Source organism: Xiphias gladius, chromosome 1, assembly GCF_016859285.1.
Source record: "Xiphias gladius isolate SHS-SW01 ecotype Sanya breed wild chromosome 1, ASM1685928v1, whole genome shotgun sequence".
In the NCBI taxonomy this organism is placed as follows: domain Eukaryota; kingdom Metazoa; phylum Chordata; class Actinopteri; order Istiophoriformes; family Xiphiidae; genus Xiphias; species Xiphias gladius.
In genome coordinates this window covers 5,613,563-5,634,817 of record NC_053400.1, presented here as the reverse complement: position 1 = coordinate 5,634,817, position 21,255 = coordinate 5,613,563, and the positions used below count along the sequence as shown (strand labels likewise).

At 39.1% G+C, this 21,255-nt stretch overlaps 1 protein-coding gene across 1 annotated transcript in view; it reads left to right on the top strand.

Annotated features, from left to right (window-relative positions):
• si:ch211-186j3.6 (neural-cadherin) overlaps positions 1-21,255 on the top strand; it is a 299,335-nt gene that overhangs the window by 209,673 nt on the left and 68,407 nt on the right. Inside the window, exons 27-28 of the mRNA XM_040139108.1 lie at positions 2,471-2,685; positions 17,931-18,058. Coding sequence (XP_039995042.1) covers positions 2,471-2,685; positions 17,931-18,058 — 343 coding nt within the window. The remainder of the gene's footprint in view (positions 1-2,470; positions 2,686-17,930; positions 18,059-21,255) is intronic.

The following is a 21,255-nucleotide window of genomic DNA, read 5'->3' as shown; positions in this document are numbered from 1 at the left end:
GGGTATTAGTTAATAACTGTCTGTACTAACATCACTCAAAAAAAAAAAATTAAAATGATACTGTATGGGTTGATTGCTCTGGAGCCCGGGAGGTGTCATCGAGGAGTTTTTGTGGCCACAGCTGAAGCATTTGTGCTCTGGAATTAATAATTCATGTTCACAATTTATTTGTGCACTCGATTCAATAATTCGTGCAATAAAATGACTCATTTGTGCACAGTAATTTCTGCACACAAATTACTAACCAGGCTTCCTCTGCACACAGGACAGTGTCTTAGGCTTTTTTTTTCCACATTCGATCTCAGAGTTCGGTCCATAAACATTACAGAGAGCCTAAAAGCTACAAATTGCGTAGCTTCAGTTGACAGAGACACTGGCGCACACAGAGACCTCTCCAAAATCAAAAACAAGTTTTCTGTCTAGCACTGTATGTTGAGTTAAACCTCTTTCCCCTGAGCTAACCTGTCTCCAGGATTATGTACTTGTACTTGCCCTCACACTGCAGTAGGAACAATACATCTGATTCCAAATTTAAAATGGAGCTGTGCACATTTGAACTCATGTGGCACAGCAGGAGTAATTTCAATAATTATTCATAACCATTAATTATCCCTTCATTGTGACAAGATCAGATGAGATCTAACCATTAATAACATTCTGTACTTTATACATATAGGCTGTAACACAGAGATCCTATGTTTATCTAGTCAGATTGTTTGGAATGAAAGATAAGCCCTGAGCTTGCACTCTTTTCCTTTGAAGTTAAAAACATTATTTTTAACATCTGTCAGATGAATTATTACAGGTAGCTTTTAGTCAGTAAGTCGTTAAACATTAACGATCATATAGGTCGCTCATCCCTAACCTCGGATACGACCCCTAGGAGCGTCCCAGCGACATGTTAACAATATTACGACCGATAGGAGCATACCAGCGGCAGGCATACCAGACCTTTGTCTTCATAGTAAGAATAACAGACGCGTGGTTAAAAGTGTGGAACAGTTGCAGTTTGCTTAGGTTTAGGCACAAAAACTATTGGATCAGGTTTAGGAAAAGTTTGTGGTTTGGGTTAAAATAAGTACTTCCTTAACGTTAGAGAGCGTTCGTCGTCATGGTTTCAATAATAAACCTCCTTTGCTCCCGTCATCATCACTACAGCTACAGGAGGATAGTCTCTTTTCAGTTTTACTGCTTAAAGGGAATGTATTTGCATGACTGAGTGAATAGATGTATGTCCATATACTGGACAAAACCTCTGACAATGAAAACATATTTTAGTGTATCAGAAATGTTCCAGCAAATTTGATGGAGCTCAGGGCTCATCCTTTGTAGTGCAGGTACCACATATCGAGGTAAAACTGTTTTGTACAGATTGCTAGAAACTGGCAACAGGGGGAGGGCTGCTGAGAAGTTCCAAGAATTTTCCACATCAAAAATAGTAGTACAGTAAAGTATAGTGTAGTAGTCATAAGCCAAAAGTAATGATTTACTAATGGCACTAAGAATGTATAAATGTAAAATTACAGAAAAAAATTAATTTTACTCCTAGGCTTCTTAAGGACCCTCCAAGTCTTATGTTCTTGGGTAGTTAGCTTTGTTTAACAACCAATCTGGGCAGAAATACTAATGTTTCTACTGAGAGTACAATCAGTTAGGCTCTTATTTAACTATTGTTGTTGCTTTCTCCACTGGATGCCACAAGTCTATACATCAAAATATCAGAATTTTTTTCTTTTTTTTTTTTTCTTGTAGCTTTATTCAAATGGAAATATCCTGCCTCTGAAGGTTTAAAATAGGTAAACTATCATGGAGGACAAAACAAATATCTTAAAAGTGTTGTTCTGCTTGTCTCTTTTTTCGTGAAAAAGTCTGGACATACACCGAAGAATGGGTAAGATAAATCGGTCACAGGGACAAAAAAGGTCTCATGGTATGTTTGCAATATAAGATAGAACAAGTGGGCAAGGACTGAAAGAAGAATAAGAAAAAGGAACCTATTGGTGAAACTTTGTTGAAGAGAGGAGGTGAGAGGGAAAATTTTGAAAGGAAGTGATAGGAGAAATGAGTACTTGGAAATGCAGAGAGAGGATTTTCCTGGTGATGTAGTGATTCTCCCTGTGGTTTTGCCACTAATGAGAACATCTGCAACAGTGAAACAGACAGAGTGAGAGAGAAATAGCCAAAGGGGATGGCTGTCTGAGAGGAGAAAACAACTAGACTAAGAGAGATGTGCAGAAAAAAATAGTTGAAAGGATAAAACATAGGAAGCCGTCAAAAACTGGAAGAGAGATTGGGATCAGAATAGTGTTTTCAACTTAAAGAGGGCTCTCTCCCATTTTTGGAACCAAAAAAAGTAACTAGTCAGGAAAACCAAATTGTCAAGAAATGGTACAAAAGAACTCAAAGTCATCTATTTATTGCATTCACTAATACATGTAATTTTGGCTCTTGATTTGCTTCTCTCCTCAAGGTGCCAATGCCCAGCTCAGTTTGAAGGGCCTGAGTGCCAGCAGAACAAGCACAGTTTCCATGGCAACGGCTATGCCTGGTTTCCTCCCATGATGCCTTGTTTCGAGAGTCACGTGTCTCTGGAGTTCATCACGGATGTGGCTGATGGACTGCTGCTCTACAGCGGCCCCTTAGCCCAACTGCAGGCCTGGGACAACGAGGACTTCATGGCAATAGGTAGGAGCTTAACACCACGTCCCATCTGGCTCTTAATCGAAATTCTTCGCTATTTGAGGACAGCTGTGACCGAGATGAGATAAAGGAAATTACTTTTGCTTTGTATTTGTTATTGATTTAACATCTTTTGACCAGCAGGTAAATGTTCCCAGAACAGAAAATTAGTATAAGGCCAGAAACTCTGTTAGGACAGGTAGAGAGGCAGAGGAAGGAGAGTTTAGAGAGACAATGTTTACCTCAACTGTATCTTCTCAGTCTTGAGGAACCGCAATTGCATTAGTGCATAAATTACTTATCTGGCTTTTCTGGCTTATCTGGCATACACATCTGTCAGCCACAACATTAAAACCGGTAACTGGTTTTAATGTTGTGGCTTTCTAGTATTATCTTAGACTCCACTGGTTTCGTTTTGACAATACTTGAAAGAATGATTTGGTTTCATGCAGTTTTGTAACATTTCAAAAAAAGCTGTTTTGCCTAAGGGGGGCATTGACTTAATAAGTGGAGTTCCTGGCCATTATTACTGTAGGTAAGGTGAAGAATGGAGGTATTTAGTGTGGCAGGATAGCCTGTAATAGACAAGGCAGAATCCAGATAAAGCGCAGAGGTGATTCCCAACCAGGGATACTTGTATCCCGGGGAGTACGTTGGAGTAGCTCAACTAATTACAAAATAATAGAAATTATGATTTGCATGAAAAAAAAAAAAAAATTGTGCGTGTGTGTGTATAGTCAGCTGGAACACCTGAGAACCACGTATTATGATTCAGACTGTGTGAAAACTATTTAGCCAGCGAGCCAAGAAGTCTCAACTGAAATTAACTGATAAATGGTTGAAATACATAAAGCAGTGAACTGACAGTTCAAGTAGTTAGCTAAAAGTAATGGACGGATGGCGAATTAGCTAACAATAATGGATAAATGGTTTAAATGCCTAAAAGTAATCAACAAATGGTTGGAACATCCAGCTTCTGCAACTTCTAGTAGTGGTCGTACTAATGCATACTTGACCAAACCAACACACTGGCAGTTAAGCTGTTTGAAGAATAAAGAAATAAGAAAATATTCAACTTTTATACAATTACAAATGTTGAACACATCCAATTTAAAATCTATTCAAATGAACACGTTTGGAACATGACAGGTGGTATTGATGAAGGGGTACTTGAGTTCATATGATATGACTGTTGGGGTATATCTGGGGAAAAAAAGGTTGAGAGCCACTGGACTACAGTGTCACACCATTATTTAAAATGGTGAAATTTTTCGGCAAAATAAATTCATTCCATTCCACTTCAAATGGAATTCATCTTGAATTAACACGCAAATTGGTGCCGTTGACCAACAGTCTTGACAGTATTAACCTTTGAGGGAAAGGACAGCCGGAGAGTTCAAACTGGAGGAAGCTATAACAGCTTATTTGCTGTGTTGCACCATCCACTTTTATCTAACCACCTCTGTCGGAATAAAAACTGCTCCCCAAGGGGAAATGGTTATGACACAGGAGTCGATTGTACACATACATCTTTTACAAAAACTGTGTGAACTTATTGTAAATGGCCCAGTGCAAAGAAAATATATATAAAAACAAAAATGTTAGGGAGCTTTTGTGACTCCACAAAATATGGCAGGGCTTGCCAACAGCCTGGTGAGCTTTTATCCCTCTTCAATAACTCTTTATTGAATAAAATGAAGTACAGTCCTAAGAATAAAGTGCCAAGGTGGGTAAACAGCGCAGTCCATGGAAAATAGAATGAAGGTCTTGACTAATTATTTCGTGAAGATATACGGATGAATTTTGCCGTGCCACTTTCTGACATGGCTGGGTCTTCAGACAGGGAGGTTGAAAAGAACAACAGGTGGCAATGGAAAAAAGTCAACATGTCAACTTAAAGCACATTCTAATTGTGGTCATCATTAGTTAAGGCAGACATGGAAGTGTAAACTGGGAAAAATACACTGTAATAAACCTACATATCCCCTCTTTCACTTAGCCTGAAGACTGAAGGAATGTTACCAGACGAGAGCTGAAATGCATTTCAGGTTTAATTCCCTTTGTGTATTAACTTGCCACGGCCTGAGGATAAGAGTGACAGTCACTCTTACACAATCGCTCACACACTCGTTGATTTTGACCTTATTGAAGCTGACACCCCATGCATTTTGATGTGTACAACTTTGATTCCCATCTAAACATAACTGTTTTTAAACAAATGCTAATTTAGACAAGAAGGAGGTGCAGTGGACAATCAGTCACACACACACCTGTTCCTCACTATGATATATACTGTAAATTTTGCTTAGAAATGTCTGAAACTGTGTGTAAAGTGAGCCTCGGTAGGTGTACATCTCTAGCTCTTAAGGGAGAGTGCTGTTTTTTTCTTTTGTTGCTGTGGCAATATTGTTGAAGTTTAAAGACAATAAAGCTTGTTGAATTGAGGGCGGCAGGCAGGCAATATAGACAGAAAGAAACAGAGAACAAAATGTCTTGTACATCTTGGTATATTTAGTGTTTTAATCCAAGAGACTCACACCTCCTTGTCTCTCTCGCTGCTTCTTCCCTTGCATTGGTCCTCCCTCTTGGGAGAGATGCTGTTGTTCCATCATTGCCAAAGTAATATGTGTGGGAGGTGAGGTCCGCCTGGAGAGCCGGATGTGTTGTGTGTCTGTGTGTATGTGTGGTGCGGGTATTACTCATGTTGTGGGGACCTAAATCTGTTTAACCAAGTCACATTACAGGGACTTGTTTTACTTTTGGGGAAAAAAAGCAAGTTACCATTACGTAAATAATTAAATTTTAAGGTGAAGACATGTCATAAGGTTAGGGTTGGGGTTAGGAAAGTAGTAGTTATGGTTAAGGTTAGAGTAAGTCTCCGGGAAATGAATGTAAGTCAATGTAATGTCCTCTGAAGTCATGGAGACACAACTTTGTGTGTGTGTGTGTGTGTGTGTGTGTGTGTGTGTGTGTGTGTGTGTGTGTGTGTGTGTGTGTGTGTGTGTGTGTGTGTGTGTGTGTGTGTGTGTGTGTGTGTGTGCGTACGTGTGTTATCAGCAGGTTTGCAGTGTAAATTCTGAACTATTTCTTTAGCTTCGGTTGGTGTCAGAGGGTCTGAGTGAATGTGAGTGCCAAGCCAACATGTCTTATTGAATCCTAAAGAGTTTGCTAGTGGGGTAAAGGCTGGTTTGTTACTTTGCAGATTGTAATTAGAGTCAGGCTGTACATATTTAGAGGTCTAATTAACTTGTTTCAAGGTTCACCTACCGCATGTAACAAATCCATCTTCAAGCCTAGACTGTGCTGGAGCTTATTATAACTGCATTAAAGTATGTACGCATATGTATGTAAGTCTATCAGTGTACCGAACAGTATTATGATGATTTGTTGAGTGCCTTTTCCAGTCATTGAAACTGCCGATACATGATCATTTGTGCCAGTAATCTTCTTGCTGAATTTTGAGAATCGCTATACTAAATAATGACTATTGTTCAGCATTAGCATTAGCAATAGCATTAACAGAAAATTCCAGTTTATTCCAACTAGGGCCTCCTCTTTATAGTTGTGGCCATCCTTTCTATTGGTCATTATGACAATGTAATCGCCGAGATCTGGGAACACTACAACATCACTACAACAAGTCCAGTGGGCATCGCAGGGTTGACCTGCTGGGGGGCCACAAGGTGAAAATTAATTGTCAGTTCCCTATTGACCCTCTGCATACCACTTTCCATGTATTTGTTATGTAGTATGCACCCGTCACTTCCAAGTTCCCATGAAGCACAGCAGACTACCCATGACAGCGTAATTATTTGCCCAGCGATCAGAGACTACAAAGGCAAAGTTTGGTCTAAATTTTGTTATAACCTGAACTTACTTCCTTAAATTTATTAAATTGTGAATTAATACTATATTATTTTGATTTCAGTGTGAACATTAATAGTACTCTGACAGATAGAAAGATAGATAGAAACTAAGGCAAACACAGAAACACTTGGCTATGACTATTCCTATAAGCTATTGACTGTAAATGATAAACAAGCTTAAGTTAAACTAGTTAACATGGATAAGAAAGCTGAGAACAAGCTGGGAACACATGTTGTTGGTAGATACTGCAATATTCTCTAAGCATTCTTTGAAGATTATCCGAAGGCAGAGTGCAGTATCTGCATTTTTTTTAGGTATTGTGTCGGTTCTATGGCAATGATTTTTTGGGTTTAAAATAATCAGCCCAGAAAGACATAAAGTGAAAGCATAACAACCTTTATACATCTTTTGCAATTACCCATCCAGCCAGAAATCTTTAAAGCTTTTTCTCTCAACATGAATGCAACTTCTATAGTTACTGCTTGCTGTCTTTATAGGGCAGACAACTCCAGTGCTGTCATAAAATAGAACTGGTACCAGGTTTCCTGTGTGTAAAATAGTTTGTGGTAGTTTGACTGAACAAAATTTTATGTGTTTACAGCCTTTCCATTTAGGAATACGTACCATGAGAGCACAATGTAAACTACAATAAGAACCTACAATAAGAAGACTTCAAATCGAATTAATAATTAATAATAATAATACAGGGCCCACCCTATTTCATATTGTACTTTAGTTGTGCAAATTTCCTAACAAATTTGAAATCATTAAATGACCAAAGTCAAATGATATGCAGTGAAGCTGGGATTTATTGCGCCACTGAGGGTCTTGGACTCCAGGACAAATTGCAGACTGGGCAAAAGCACAAGAGATCAGACAGGTTGTTAACAAGCCAACTGTTTAGACGGGTTATCCAAACCATTTTATTTGGAGGTAAAACCCAAAGTGAGCACAGCTGAAATGCTTGTAGTGTAGCTCAAAGCTGAACCTGACTGTTGGTCTGTACACTGTGATGGATGTGTATAACAAACTCAATTTTACAGCAATAATTTCACCATTCACATTGGTTTTGTCTTTCAAATAAGTTTGGGAGGTTGTTTACAACCATTTTCAGATACTGATAGGTGAATATCCAATTTAATTAAACAAGAATTATCCGTCGGGACCATCATGAGACAACTTCGGGAACAACGAATGATTATTATTTTTTTTATTTATTTTTTTTTCAGTTCCTTTAGGCAAGGTATGACAGGTTTTCCTGTGTTTTTGCCCTTGGACATCTAATGCACAAAGCCATCTGATATACAAGTATTATTAGAAAACATATTCACTAGCCATATTCAGGGATGAACTTCCATCACATTCAGATATGAACAACACTGAATAGCCGATATGTGATTTTTAATAAAAAGGATAATATTGCCACCATACATAGCAGGAGCCTGCCTATACTACAAACTGTGCACCTCTCTAATCATACAAAGTACAGATAGGATTTTTTAAGCAATAGTAGATATACAGAAAGAGAGAGAGACAGAAGTGAGGAAAGTATCAAATGTATTGTACACTTGAAGTTCAATTGAGACACATGAAGTACTATGAAGACACAAGAATGTGCTATAAAAATATTAAATTATTCTTTCAGTCACCCTCACCGTCCTTTTGCAGCATGGAGCTGATTCAATCGCACCCAGTTGCAGAGTATATAAAGGGCATAAGTTAACAAAAGTACAGTTACACTGAAGCAATAAAGATCGCATGCCTAGTCGATTTTAACGTAAAACAGTGAGTCACAATAACAGTGAACAGATGTCGTAAAGAACAAAGTAATAGGAAATATGTTAATGATGTTAAGGTGACACAGAGTTGGTTTGCCTGACCAGAATCTGAACTTTTCTTCTCTAGAACAACACAAACAACAACTTTTTGATTAAATAGGATTAGAGGGGCAGCAGGGAACAGGAAATGCTTTTCAACCTCAACCTAAAAACACAGCTTCAAGCATCCGCTGCTCACGTAATGCTGATATTGGATTGGTGCTTAATTACTCGAGGAGTCAGACAAAATGCGGTGATTCAGTCCCAAATCAAACACGCTGTGAAGTGAATCCTAAAGATCTCATCCCAGCATAAATGTCTAACAAGTACAAGAGCTGCGCTGGAAATGATAATGTGAGAGGGAATGCACTGTATCAGTGGCACGGCTTCAAATTGAAAGTGTAGCTTAAAAGGGTACAATAATAGTTTCAGGATACAGAGGGAGTTGGTGAGAGAGAGAGGTGAAATATGGATTTAAGGGAAATGAGGCAAGAGAAGAGGACAAAAAGAACTGGCAGGTGGCTGCAAAGGAGACTGTTGTGCAACCCGAACTGCTTTTTCAATTATGATTGTCAAGTGGCACATGAGGATCCACTAATATACTTCCATAATTCTCATTTTGAACGTATTGCTTTCGTGTGTGACTTTGTGTGTGTGAGACAATGTTCACCTTGCTATTAAGCCTTGTTAAGCTTTGCTGCCCATTGAGCCCGATCATGTCCCCCACTGCTTCACACACAGACACATTTCCACACAGAGACCTTCAGCTTCTTATTGAGATGCTGGTTTGCTGTTCCAAAGCCGCCCACTCATCCACCCTTTATCCTGCCGCAGGGCAGCTGTACCCAGCCAGCACTACTGTGTTGGCCAGAGAAGGTGTAAGACACTCACACATACACAAACAGAATATGGGAACGTAGCTGTGTGCTATATCCAATCCTCAGCCGCTGGGAGAGAACAGATTACATGGTTATAACACAGAGCTGGTGTAGTGTGTGTGTGTGTGTGTGTGTGTGTGTGTGTGTGTGTGTATGCATATAGGGCATAATAATACCCATACCTAAGCTGACCTCTTGTGTTCTAGGTAAGACCAGAACATTGGATGTTGCCTTAAATCCATTTATTTTCACCAGCGTGTAAATGTCGTTTATTAATTTGTGAAGCCTTACATTTTCACAAAGTCATTTTGCGCTTAGGACAGCCATCTTTGTTCAGAATTCAGGGTCAGTTTGCTCCAAGCTAAGCTCTCTCCATTCTCCATTCTCTTGCACGGAGTTCATCCACATCCCCATTCCAAAGAGTAGCAGTTCAAAGAATAATATTTAGTTTCACTGAGCAATACTGTACATATATTTTATTCAGGAGTGAAAAGTAACCTTTTTAAATGAGCGCGCGTGATGTCCAATTTATGCCACAAACGAACCCAATTGTACCAGCCTGACTGAGCTGCTTTCATGTGCAAACACTTATGATAATTATCAGGGCTGGTTTCAGGAACTGTGTTGGCTTTTTTTTAAATCAGTTATTTTGATGGCTGTATCTAGAGTCTGCTGTAAAAACAGCACAACAGAATGTAAATATGCAGCCAGCCCTTACAGCAAAATGTATTTGCATACTAATTTACCTGGGCATTATCATTAGTTTACTAGCACTTAAGAAAAGCTAATTGGCATTTACAGCTAATAACAATGCAGGCGCATGCTTAAAATTTCTAATGGATATTCAGTCGTGTGTATACAGCTGCCTTTCCACCACAAGGCTTACACCAGTGATATCAAATACATGAATGGTTGTTGCTCTGTAACCAGACGGGATTTTTTTTTTTAATTTTTTTTTGTGTCCATAAAAGCCTGGCTGTTTAAAAAAGGAGACCTCAGTCCTTAACATGTGGCTTGTGTCCATCTTGTGTCAAGAGAAGATTTAGTTGAGGGAAATTAAATTTGCACTTTATCTGGTTATATTTGTGTCCCAAAAGTGAATGCTTCTTGTGTCCATTTTGACATAACATTCTTGACAAGTATGGCTCTAGCTGCCCCACCACCCGTCTGACTGGCATTTACTTTGACATTGTCACTATCACCTGTCACCACCTCCGGGGGTGTTTCTCACTTTTGGTCTGAACCGTCATATACTTACAGCAGGTATTTATCCCTCAATTACAACCAGTTAGAATTACTGTGTGGAAGACAGATTATGTCGCCATCCAGTCATGTCAGATTTTATCATACATGTAATTTGTTGGCTGCATAGAAATAAGAAGTTTAAAAGTTTCCTAGTGGCAATTACTCTATCCTCCCACATTTAGGATATATATGCAGAGTATGGCATTCTAAAGAAAAAAAAAATCATCTCATCAATGCTTCTGTTCAATGATGGATGATTTTCAATGGATGTAGGCTGAATAAAACCAATACATTTGGAAAAATGAGGCCCCCAGTAAAACACATGAATGCCTACAAGCTGCACATTTCTTATACACTGTGGCACGAAATTTCAGATGAAAAAACCTCTCCACATTTTAAAAATGATTTTTTTTTTCTTTGGCAAATCTTGGGTAATTTTGTTGACTGCTTTTGGCACAGCCTATCAGGCTACCTTAAAGGAACACGGTGGCAAATACGCTTATTTGCTGGACAATTTCTTGGCAGGTGCAATGAAGCGTCATCCCACCAGCCAAGAAATAATCAAGCAGATAACCTTTCCTAAAACTACAATTTCTCCGCTTGTATAGATTAAAGAAATTATAGCAAGATACAGAATGTTAATTAGTGAGTTTGACAGGTGGCGGCACTTTCTTACCTTTGCTGGCTCTTTGCCCCTACTTCCTGTCTTTAAGCAAAGATAAGCTAAATGGCTGCAGGTGTTAGCTTCATATTTGTCATAGATAAAAGAATGGTATCAGTCCTCTCACCTAACTTGAACCTCATGTAATGAATTAGCATATTTACCATAAAGTAAGGTACTATTCCTTCAATGATCTCCATTGTTGCCTGAGTGTCCTTTCTGAAAATATTTTTGGAATAAACTAGTAACCAATTAGTTACTAGTAACTAACTTAACTAGTAAGAAAAAGGCATTATGTTTGTGTTTCTCAAAGTCTTACACTTCTGGAGGATGGCAGACATAGACAGTTTTATCAATGCTCCATGAGCATCATGACTGCCTGGCCTGATCAGCAATGCCACACTTTGACCTCAGTTGCGTTAGTGAGATTGATTGTCACGGTAATGATTTCTGTCCAACGAGATCAACAATAAATAACAAACATGGCTGGAAGCTCTAGACCTGCTCTGAGGTGCTTGAGCAAACACACAGGGCTATTCCCTCATACACACATATGCCTGCAATGACTACCAGCTAGAGGCCAGTGCTTGTCCAATCAATAGACAAATTATCAAGACAAATTAAATTTGTGTAATTACAGCAGCCTTGCAGAATGGAGAAAAGTTTGCTGGCAGGGCATGAGATAAGGACTGGCAGGAGTGTTTTTTTGTTTTTAATTCTTCCCTTGAACCAAATTGGAGATATTCTAAACATTTAATATAGTACAAGATTTATTCATATGGTGGAAGGAGGACCAAGTGATGACTAAAGACCATATATGGAAGAAAAGGGATCGAGCAAGCATCAGAACATAAACATACACAGATTCAACTTGGCGTTTCATTCAAATTCCACCGAGCTGTTTTGTAGCAGTACCCCCCAGCTAAGCTCTGCAATGGCTTTCCAACAGGACCTGCTGCTGGATGCGGAGATCCAATATGCGTTGGCTGCGGGGCTGGCTTGCTAGCAGACACATCATTTATACAAGAAGTTCTCTGCTCTGTACTTGCTGCATCACCCGCTGATTTTAACACAGGCTGACTTCTGTGGCCATTGCAGTATATGTTACATTACTGTATATGTGACTGCTTCTGTGTGTGTGTGGGGGTGGTGGGCGGGCACATGTCTGTAGCCTTTATGATTTGTACTGCTGTTTTAACAGTCCATTTGCTCGCGGTGTGACTCCTGTGTATCCCCTGGCCATCAGAAGAGGAGGACATTTTTTTATATTTAAGAGCCCCAGCTCTGTGGGAGTTCAAGCTCTCCATGCACATGAAGCATACACACTCTTTCTCTCCCAATCTCCCCCTCTCTATTGTCTGTCTCAGAGTAGAAGGTAGTGAATTACTAATGCAGTATGTGGCAGAAAAGAAGTCTGGTCATGTGGATGTGCCCTTTAAGAGCAAAGTCTTGTCGTAACCCTAGTACACCGGGAGCATTTAGAAGGTAGGACAGTCCCTATGAAGCTGCACCCATTCGGTCTGCCAGCCCATTGCATTCCCAGCAAGCCTTTCCAGCTAGCCTCTCACGTTATTTTCTTATGTGTACGTGTAGCTCTTTGACTCAGTTCAGTTCCATTTAAATGTGCCAAAGCATCAAAAGAGAAGTTTAGCAGTAATAGAGAAGCCATAGGGACAATAATCCACATGTTTTTATATGGCTATAAGGCTATAAGTTTTCTATTACTAGATTTTTAATTTTTTCTACTTTACAGTTTAATGTAACTCTACAAATGATAAGTGATTTGGAAATCTATCCGTCCTTTCTTTTAGTTGTGTAACCTGTTCTGGAGCCTTTGCCACATGCACTGGGCAAGAGGGACAAACTCTGAGGGACAAACCCTCGAGGGCTTGTCTTTCACAGTGAAAACTTTCGATTTATTTAGATTACCCTCAGTTACTTGGTTGCCTGTTGTTCGAGCTTTGCTGCTCATTTGTCGTGCTTCATCATTTGTTAAGAATATAATGTTGTTAAATGTTCATTAGGCCCTATTTTACTTGCTGGGGTTTCCTAAAAAAAATGATTTTATTTGTTTAGTTGTTTTTTCGCACATACAGTGGGGTCCAAAAGTCTGAGACCACTTTCCTAATGACAAAGTGGTCTCATGTATAAAAAGACGATAAAAACTTAAAAGAAAGAATTTTGAACATTATGCAGGAGAGGTTAGAAGCCAAAAATGGCTTATAAAGCCAAAGATCTCATCTAATTTCCCAAAAAGGAAAATATGCACTTATCATTCATGTTACCTAATCATGTATAATAATGTAAGCGGTGTGTGTTTTGTTTCGAAATGTAACCAGCAGGCAGCAACTTCGTTTTCATCATATATGTGTTCTTGTACGGGAATGAAACAAATGAAATGAGGAATGCGTTGTGTTGACAAGGGAGTGACAGCTGTGGAAAAAAATGCATCACAATGATCTCACAGCTGCTAATGAATGGAGAAGAGCAGAAAATACAAAAATATTTTATGCTGACCTATCATGTCTGGCTCACACCTGACCTGCTCCTGAAGCTCAGTTGAGGGTTGGGTTGATCCCCAACCAACAGATCAGGTTGCTGCATCCCTAGTGATGGCACCCGAGGCTATGCATACATAAACTTTCTCCCACAACCCAAACCTAAAACAAATGTTTGAACATCAGATCTCCCCTTTCCATTTCTTTGCTCTCCCTCTTGATGATGAGAAAATAGAGTTCTATTACACGGCGGCATCTGCGCTAAACCAAGCTTTGGATACTTTGGGTAAATTAATTGTTGGTTTTGGTCTCATCAGGGTTCTCCCTCACTCTTTGTTTAGATATGTACTTACAGGACTAGCATATGCGTCCTCTTCATTTACCCGAGTTGAAGAGGTTAACAATAAGAAAATTGGCGACTGATATTTATATGACTATAACCTACAGATATGATCTTCATGCCAGTCGCACATCTCATAGTTTCTAGATAATAGAAAGACAGCGCTTGGTAAAAATCTGCGCCCCTGTTTCACTGCAGATTTGGGGAATCATTCTTGATGAATAATTCAGTCTCATAACATTCTTTGTTTGGGAGAAAGAACATCTGAACTTACACAGCTTTAATTGCTGCAAGCCTGTTTAGCTCATTAACAAAAATAATACAAAAAGTCAATCAAGGACCCGATTCAACCTCATTTGATGAAGTTAAAGCACTGTAGCAAATCCTCAACTCAGATTCTTTTTTTCTTTGCTTTCATCTGCTTTCTATTTGTCCTCTCTTTGATCCATCCCTGTGTTATTCTCCCTTTTGTTTTGCCTGCATTGTTCATTTCTCATTTAATTTATTTCCCTCACTGCCCAACATCCCACCTGGCACCTGCCATCTCGCAACTTGGCCTTCTTCCCAGCTTTGTTCTATATCACCCTCGCTCCTAATCTTTCCTCTTTAAGTCTCCAATCTTTTTTCTTTTCTTCCAGCCTCGCTTTTCTCCATTTCCTTCTCTCCTCCACATTTTCTCAGTTTTTCTTCCTGTATTACTTTTGACTCATGCAGCTCCTTGTCGCTCCCCCCTCACATCGTATTCTCTCTCTTCTTGATGCTTGTCTTTCTCCATTGTGTTCCCCCTTAGAGACCGCTGAAGTCTGTCTTCATCTCCTGGGATAATGTCAAGTCAGTTTTGACAGGAATACTCCTTAGACAATCGGTTGGACAGTCTACCTTTTACTGGTTTTGGGTGCCTGTGTCAGCGTGCACGGGCGCTTTTGTGCACATGCCTACATCTGCCATAAATGTGCCAGTATGCATTTACATGGATTCATGTGTACAAGTATGCACATCTGTGAAAAGTACTGAGATGAGTGAGATAAAGAAGAAAAAAGCGGGAAAGGCGAGAGAGTGAGGTAGAGCCTAAAAATGACAACAGATAAGTTAGACAAAGGAGGGAGGTTTTGGATTGAACTGATATATCAAATTTACTCTGTTCTTTCTGGTCAGTCGTCATTGAAATAATTGGATAATTCCGGAAGTTCCTGGACTCATCTTGCAGCTGGAGCAGACTAAATCGACTTCAAGACAAGTTGCGAAGCAAAGAGAGGCTAACAACAAACATCCACTCACTGTAGCTTAAAAATGACATTGCCAGGGCATTGGATTTTATTTTTTATTTATTTATTTTTTTAACTTATGTGAGAGGCAGCATAATGAAGTATGGGGCACACATCAAAAGGCACATCTCAGCTTTGACAAGGCAATTAGAGAAGAGCAGCATCTCATGTACTCAACAACACCTAATTTCTTCTAGCTCAAGGTGAAGATGCAGTAAGATCCATCACATGAAATCATTTGAGTAGGTGGTGATAGTGTTCTTACACAGAAACATTAAGGATCAGCACATCTTGATACGTGTCATAAGTAAACTAAATAGAAAACAGTGGTTTCATAAAGGCACAGTTAAAAAGCAGAATTGCGGTAGAAAGTGTTTTCTGAATTATTTGAAAGCAGCACGGTGTAAAAATGTCAGTTACAGTGAAGAACTTCATGAAAGAGTGAAGCAAGGCAGGAGGTAAAAGACAGACAGGAGATGAAAGAGTAAAGCAAGGAAGGAGGTAAAAGAGAGACAGGAGATGAAAGTGTGCTGATAGACAGACTGACATTGTGAGAGATGCAGCAAGAGGGATGACGAAAGCTCAGCTGAAGTCAGACACACAGCAGAATCAGGAGCAGTAAGAAGGAAATTAGATTTTTGTCAGCCTCTTTTACTCACAACTTCTACTGACTCAAACTTAAGCAATAGCCCCAAGAGGCCGTGGTTTACAGTGGTTTTAGAACAGCTGAGGGGCGTTGTTATGCACGACGCAGAGTGGATTATTAACATTTATTTGGTTATCACCTTTAATTTTGCAATTGCTGAAGTCGTTTTTGCAATTATGTTAGCAGTCGTCTTGGCTGGTACAGAGGTGTTTGACTCTGGACAGGAGCTATTTAATTTCACGGTGCCAGAAGGGAGAATATTGCCCCAACATCTTCAGTCGTTGTAGTTTGCGCGCCAGTAAGATTGCAGGGACGATTCACATTCATGCCCCTTCACTGCCATGATTTCTCCTGCCTCTAGGCCAGCATCAGAGAGTCTTTGTACAGTGGTGCTTTGCAAAATTCACAACAAAATCTGACATTTTGAAACAATATATTTGTCGCAGCAATGCTGGTGTAATGGTGTGTGTTTATAGAGTATTTTATAACAGCTTGGAACGTGGCTCAGCCAATCATAATCAAGGACTGGAACTATCTGTTTTATAAATGAAGACAAATGTCATATTGCAGAAGTTAGCAAAATTCACACTGGAATTTTGTCTCCAGTTTTTCATTCCTAAATTATAAATTGTATTATATATATGTATCTATCTATAATCTGTCTATACACAGTACACACACACATACACACACACACCACAACATTAAAATCTGTAACTGGTTTTGATGTTGTGACTGATCAGTGTATACTGTAACCACCTCACTTTGCCAGACTTGGAGTTACCCAGGAAAGTGTCAAATGGGCGAACTCGAAATGAAACATGAGAACAAATGCTTCAGAGGAAACTGAATCCTTAATTCTGGAAGTGGGTGTGTGGGAGAGTAGCTTCAGGGTGGCAGTGGGGAAAATTGGGAACAACGAGCTCTTGGATATGAACCGTGATGGCCTATTATTATTTTTAAATGAATAATTTGTGAAGTCACTGCTTTCAAAGTGGTCGTTGTTTTGACATTTCCTGAATTGAATGTAAATACATAACTCTATTTGGATCAGACTTTTTCATAAGTTTACTTTTTGTCCTCACTGCCACATGAAAAGGTGGAAAAGTCCTTAATGTAATGATCAGCTGCATGATAGTCATGTTAGGAAAGACTGCAGTACACTAAGGATGGATTCAGGCTGGACAGCATCCGCCAAAGCAGCTTCTGCCTGTGGCAGACATTTCATGGGTAATAATAGCAACAGGGAGAAAAAATAAAATAACACCAGTTTTATCCTTCTTACTTCATAAAAATAGACCCAGGAGAGTATTTGAACACTCTGTGGAATCCATTAGAGGACTAAAAATGGAGACCCTGATTTATTATGTCCTGAAATTGACATTTTGAAAGTTGTGAGTCTCAGTTCTGATACAGTCCCCAAAATGGAGGCTACTGTTGCATGAAGAGCTCACTGCAGCCACCAGAGTATAAGCGGTAATACTAAGATGCTTAGTGTTCAGTGTTATGTGTCTGCATGATATTTTGCTGTTCGGCATGCATGATGAGGGATTGCCAACACTGGTTAGTAGACATGCGCTTCCATAATTCTTTACATATGGTGCCGAGCACACAAGTAGTCTTAACCACTTCATTAACTTTTAATTTCCCATTTCAGTAAGTCTGAAAATAGAATGTAATAACTTTTGTCTGATGTTTGTTGACTGCCATGAGATGTGAAGACAAAAACTACATCACATCAGGCTCTGTGCAAAATCTTCATTAACGTTAATGTAATGAGAAAATATTTGGCAAGTTATGTACCTCACTGTCAGTGTTTGCTCTATAATATATGACACTTAATTCTTCGGCATCAGTTACATCCGTGGTTTCAATGCTGTTGATACTAGCACCAAATGCTGCTTGTCAACAAACCAGAAGTGTTCAAACCCAACTATTGATAGCAGCTCTCAAAACTCAATATTTGATTTCAAAGAAAGTAATCTCACCCCTTGCTAATCCTCCTTGTCCTTCCCTTTCTCGCTCTCCATCTAGAACTAATAGATGGGACCCCCACCTTGAAAATCAACCATGGCTCTGGCACAGTGGTGCTGCAGTTGCCAGGCAACGTTAACGTGGCAGACAGGCGCTGGCATCGGCTGGATGTCCGCAGCAACAGCAAGGTGGGATGCTTCACCCATTTAACACCAACTAACATTTGTTTAACAAATAAGCTTCAAGTATATTCACACTGAGTTTTAGTGAAGAATGAAAAAAATTGGGGTATTTTTACTTTCAATTTCACATTTCCATCATTAAAATCAAGAACTGTTTTTCCTGTATTAAAATCTCATTTTGACTTCTTCTGACTTTTAAATAGATGTAAAATAGCAACAATTTAGTATGTCATTCATGTATATAAATTAATTTATCCTTTATGTACCCATATCAGATAAGACACGCCACTTACTAATGCAAGAAACAAAATTAAAGTGTGAAACTGCTTGCTGTGTTGTTGGTGATTATCTACGAGCAGCCACCAAGAAGAGTTCTATAAAATTACTGCTGCTGTTATGTAAACACCTCTTTGAGGTTGAACACAATGTAGGTCCTTTGAAATGAAGTAGAGTACATGACTGTTGAACATGTTTGTGGATGAGGCAAAAAAGCCAACAATCCACTAAGACAATATGGTTGTGGCTGAACTGTACCTGTGTTGGCAGCTTCACACTCACTAAACGTCCACCACCATGAATCATATGCTAGATTGAAGTTGATCCTGCAGTTAACGTTTACATCTTGTAGGTGACATGCCTGAAATTATAATTTATATAACAGGGCAGTGCCTATGTCCTGGTATTTATCTTATTTAAGCAGGCATGGCTCTTGTGCCATATGGCCATATTTTATGCAAATTGTAAGAGGTCCACTCTGACCCTTGGTTGGTAATGGTAGCTAGACCAAAATTAAATCTGCCCTTTGAATCAATTCTGAAGACCAGTGGCAAGGGAACATGCTTGATCGGGGCATTCTGGAGGAGTTGAGCTAAGTTCACACTACGCGATTTTGGCCCTGATTTTCCACTCGCCGACAGTATTTGGAGATCACAGAGAGAAGAACCAAGATCAGAGGCAAATCTTTGTTCGATCGCTATTTGTGAACTGTTCAAAGATGTGATCCGAGAGACTCGCCGATGCATCGCAGATGCCCAAAAGATATCTAGCAGGCTAAATATCTGGACCTGTCGGGGAGTCTAAATCCAGTAGCGCAAAAATCGTTGTGACCCGTTTGTGACTGGCAAAGAGTGCGGCGACGACCTACAGCGACACTGGGTGGCGGGGGGGCCCAGTGGAGGAATTGTACAACATCATAAAAATAAATAAAATCAAATCAAATAAATATAACTTTACAGACCAATGGTAGAACATGGAGTATTGTATTTACTCTCCCCTACAAATATGTGTTGCCTAACAAAATTAAACAACTGTTAAAAATCAGCCAACTCAACAGTTTAAATTCTTACATAGATATTAATAGTTCCGTTATTTGTTAATATAGTCCTTAATATAGCCCATATATTCTGTAATTAGAAGGTGGAAACGCCAAAACACTCTTTATTTAATGTGCACATGCGATAATGTTTTGGGCTGATTCTTAGTTGGATATTAAAACATATTTTGTTAAGGAAATTTCACTTAAAGAACACGTTTTGCTATTTATATTCAACAATCCTTATTTCTCCACCAGTGAACAAAATGTAAAGAATTTGCTCATCATTTTATCCAAGTTTTTACATTCATAAAATGAAAGTCTCGAAGAGGTCACCATCTTCTACTACATTTAATCAAACAGATCTAAGCATAAATTTTCAAACACTATCACATTTAAAAACCTGTAATAAAAAATTAAACAAAACTATTAATTAATGCAAACTCTTACCTCTTATGTGGGTTCATATGGATGTTTCTTGTCTTTCTCTCTTTATAATTAATCTTTATTTTTTATTTCATTTCTCACTCCTTGTCTATATTGTACTCCGTTCCCTCAAGACTTATCTTTACAAAATGTATTGTAATGTATTGCGTGCAAACCACAACGATTTCAAATTCGCGGTTACACGACAGCAAGTTGCATAGTGTGAACTGTACAGCAATCTGACCACTCACGTGGTGTGTAAATGGCATTAAATAACAGCAAAAAAAATAAAAGTCCTGCCGAGCTCCCCAACATTGGAGAAATAATTGTTTGATAGTGCTAAACATTAACATGTCACATTTTCAAAGGAAACATTCTTATTCACAGCTAACAATGAGTGATTCCTGCCATTGTTGTGATCAATTATTATAACCACACTTTTATTCATTGTATAGCTGGGATTCCACAATTATTCCATCTCATGAACTCCAAATATCACCCATTTGGCCCCATGCAAGCCTAATTGACTACAGTTATATCCCAGGGATGCAAATGGGGAAGATGTTAGTCGGTAATTTAGCACTGCAGAATTGTCTGCACTGTACAGTACAAAGGAAGATAATAGGGCTTAGAGTGAGAAGAATGATTGCAGTGGCCCTCCGTTGACATTCTCTACCCAGGATCATTTCAGGTGAATTAAATTAGAGTGAAATTAAGTTAATCTTCATTTGACTGAGGGTCACCTATAACTCTTCACCTCCAAGGACTCACATAAAAACTGCCTTATCATTCTTTTCCCTCTTAAATATCAGGAAGACTGTCAGTGATCCCATTTTTAGAGTATTTGGTATAACCCAGACTGTTCCATTCAGTGCCACACAGTCATTGTGAAAACCCACCAGTTTTGTTCGTCTGTTTATATGTTAAATTTCTTTTGAATAGAAGAAAAAAAACAGCATCAGGGTCAGCTTCACATTGACATATGCATAAAGGCAGAGTACCTTTGCTCAGTATTGAGAATGAGAGCATCCAAATGAATACATTAATGCACTGACACTTTTAGTAATACAACAGCATTATTGTGAATATTAAGAATTTTGTAATTACAACAGGGCTTATTCTGCATCACAATGGTATTATTCCAAATCACATGGGAAACTATTCATTTTCCTAGCAGCAGCTTCTCTAACCTGGCTGTATGACAGCATGAGATCAAAAGCAGCAAGCACAGAGCTGCTGTCTTAAGTCTTAATGTACGACTCAGCAGCCAAGGATCTAACCGTGAACGGTGTTTTTCCTGACATTATACGACAAAGCTTAGCCATGAGTCACACATTAGCTAACCAAAGCATTTGTTTAAGTCTGAAAGAGGAATTGTACGGTATATGGACGACATACGACAACAACAGGTGAACAGGTGGTGTTTATCGGGCTGGAGGGAGCAATTAACGACAAATTTCTTCAG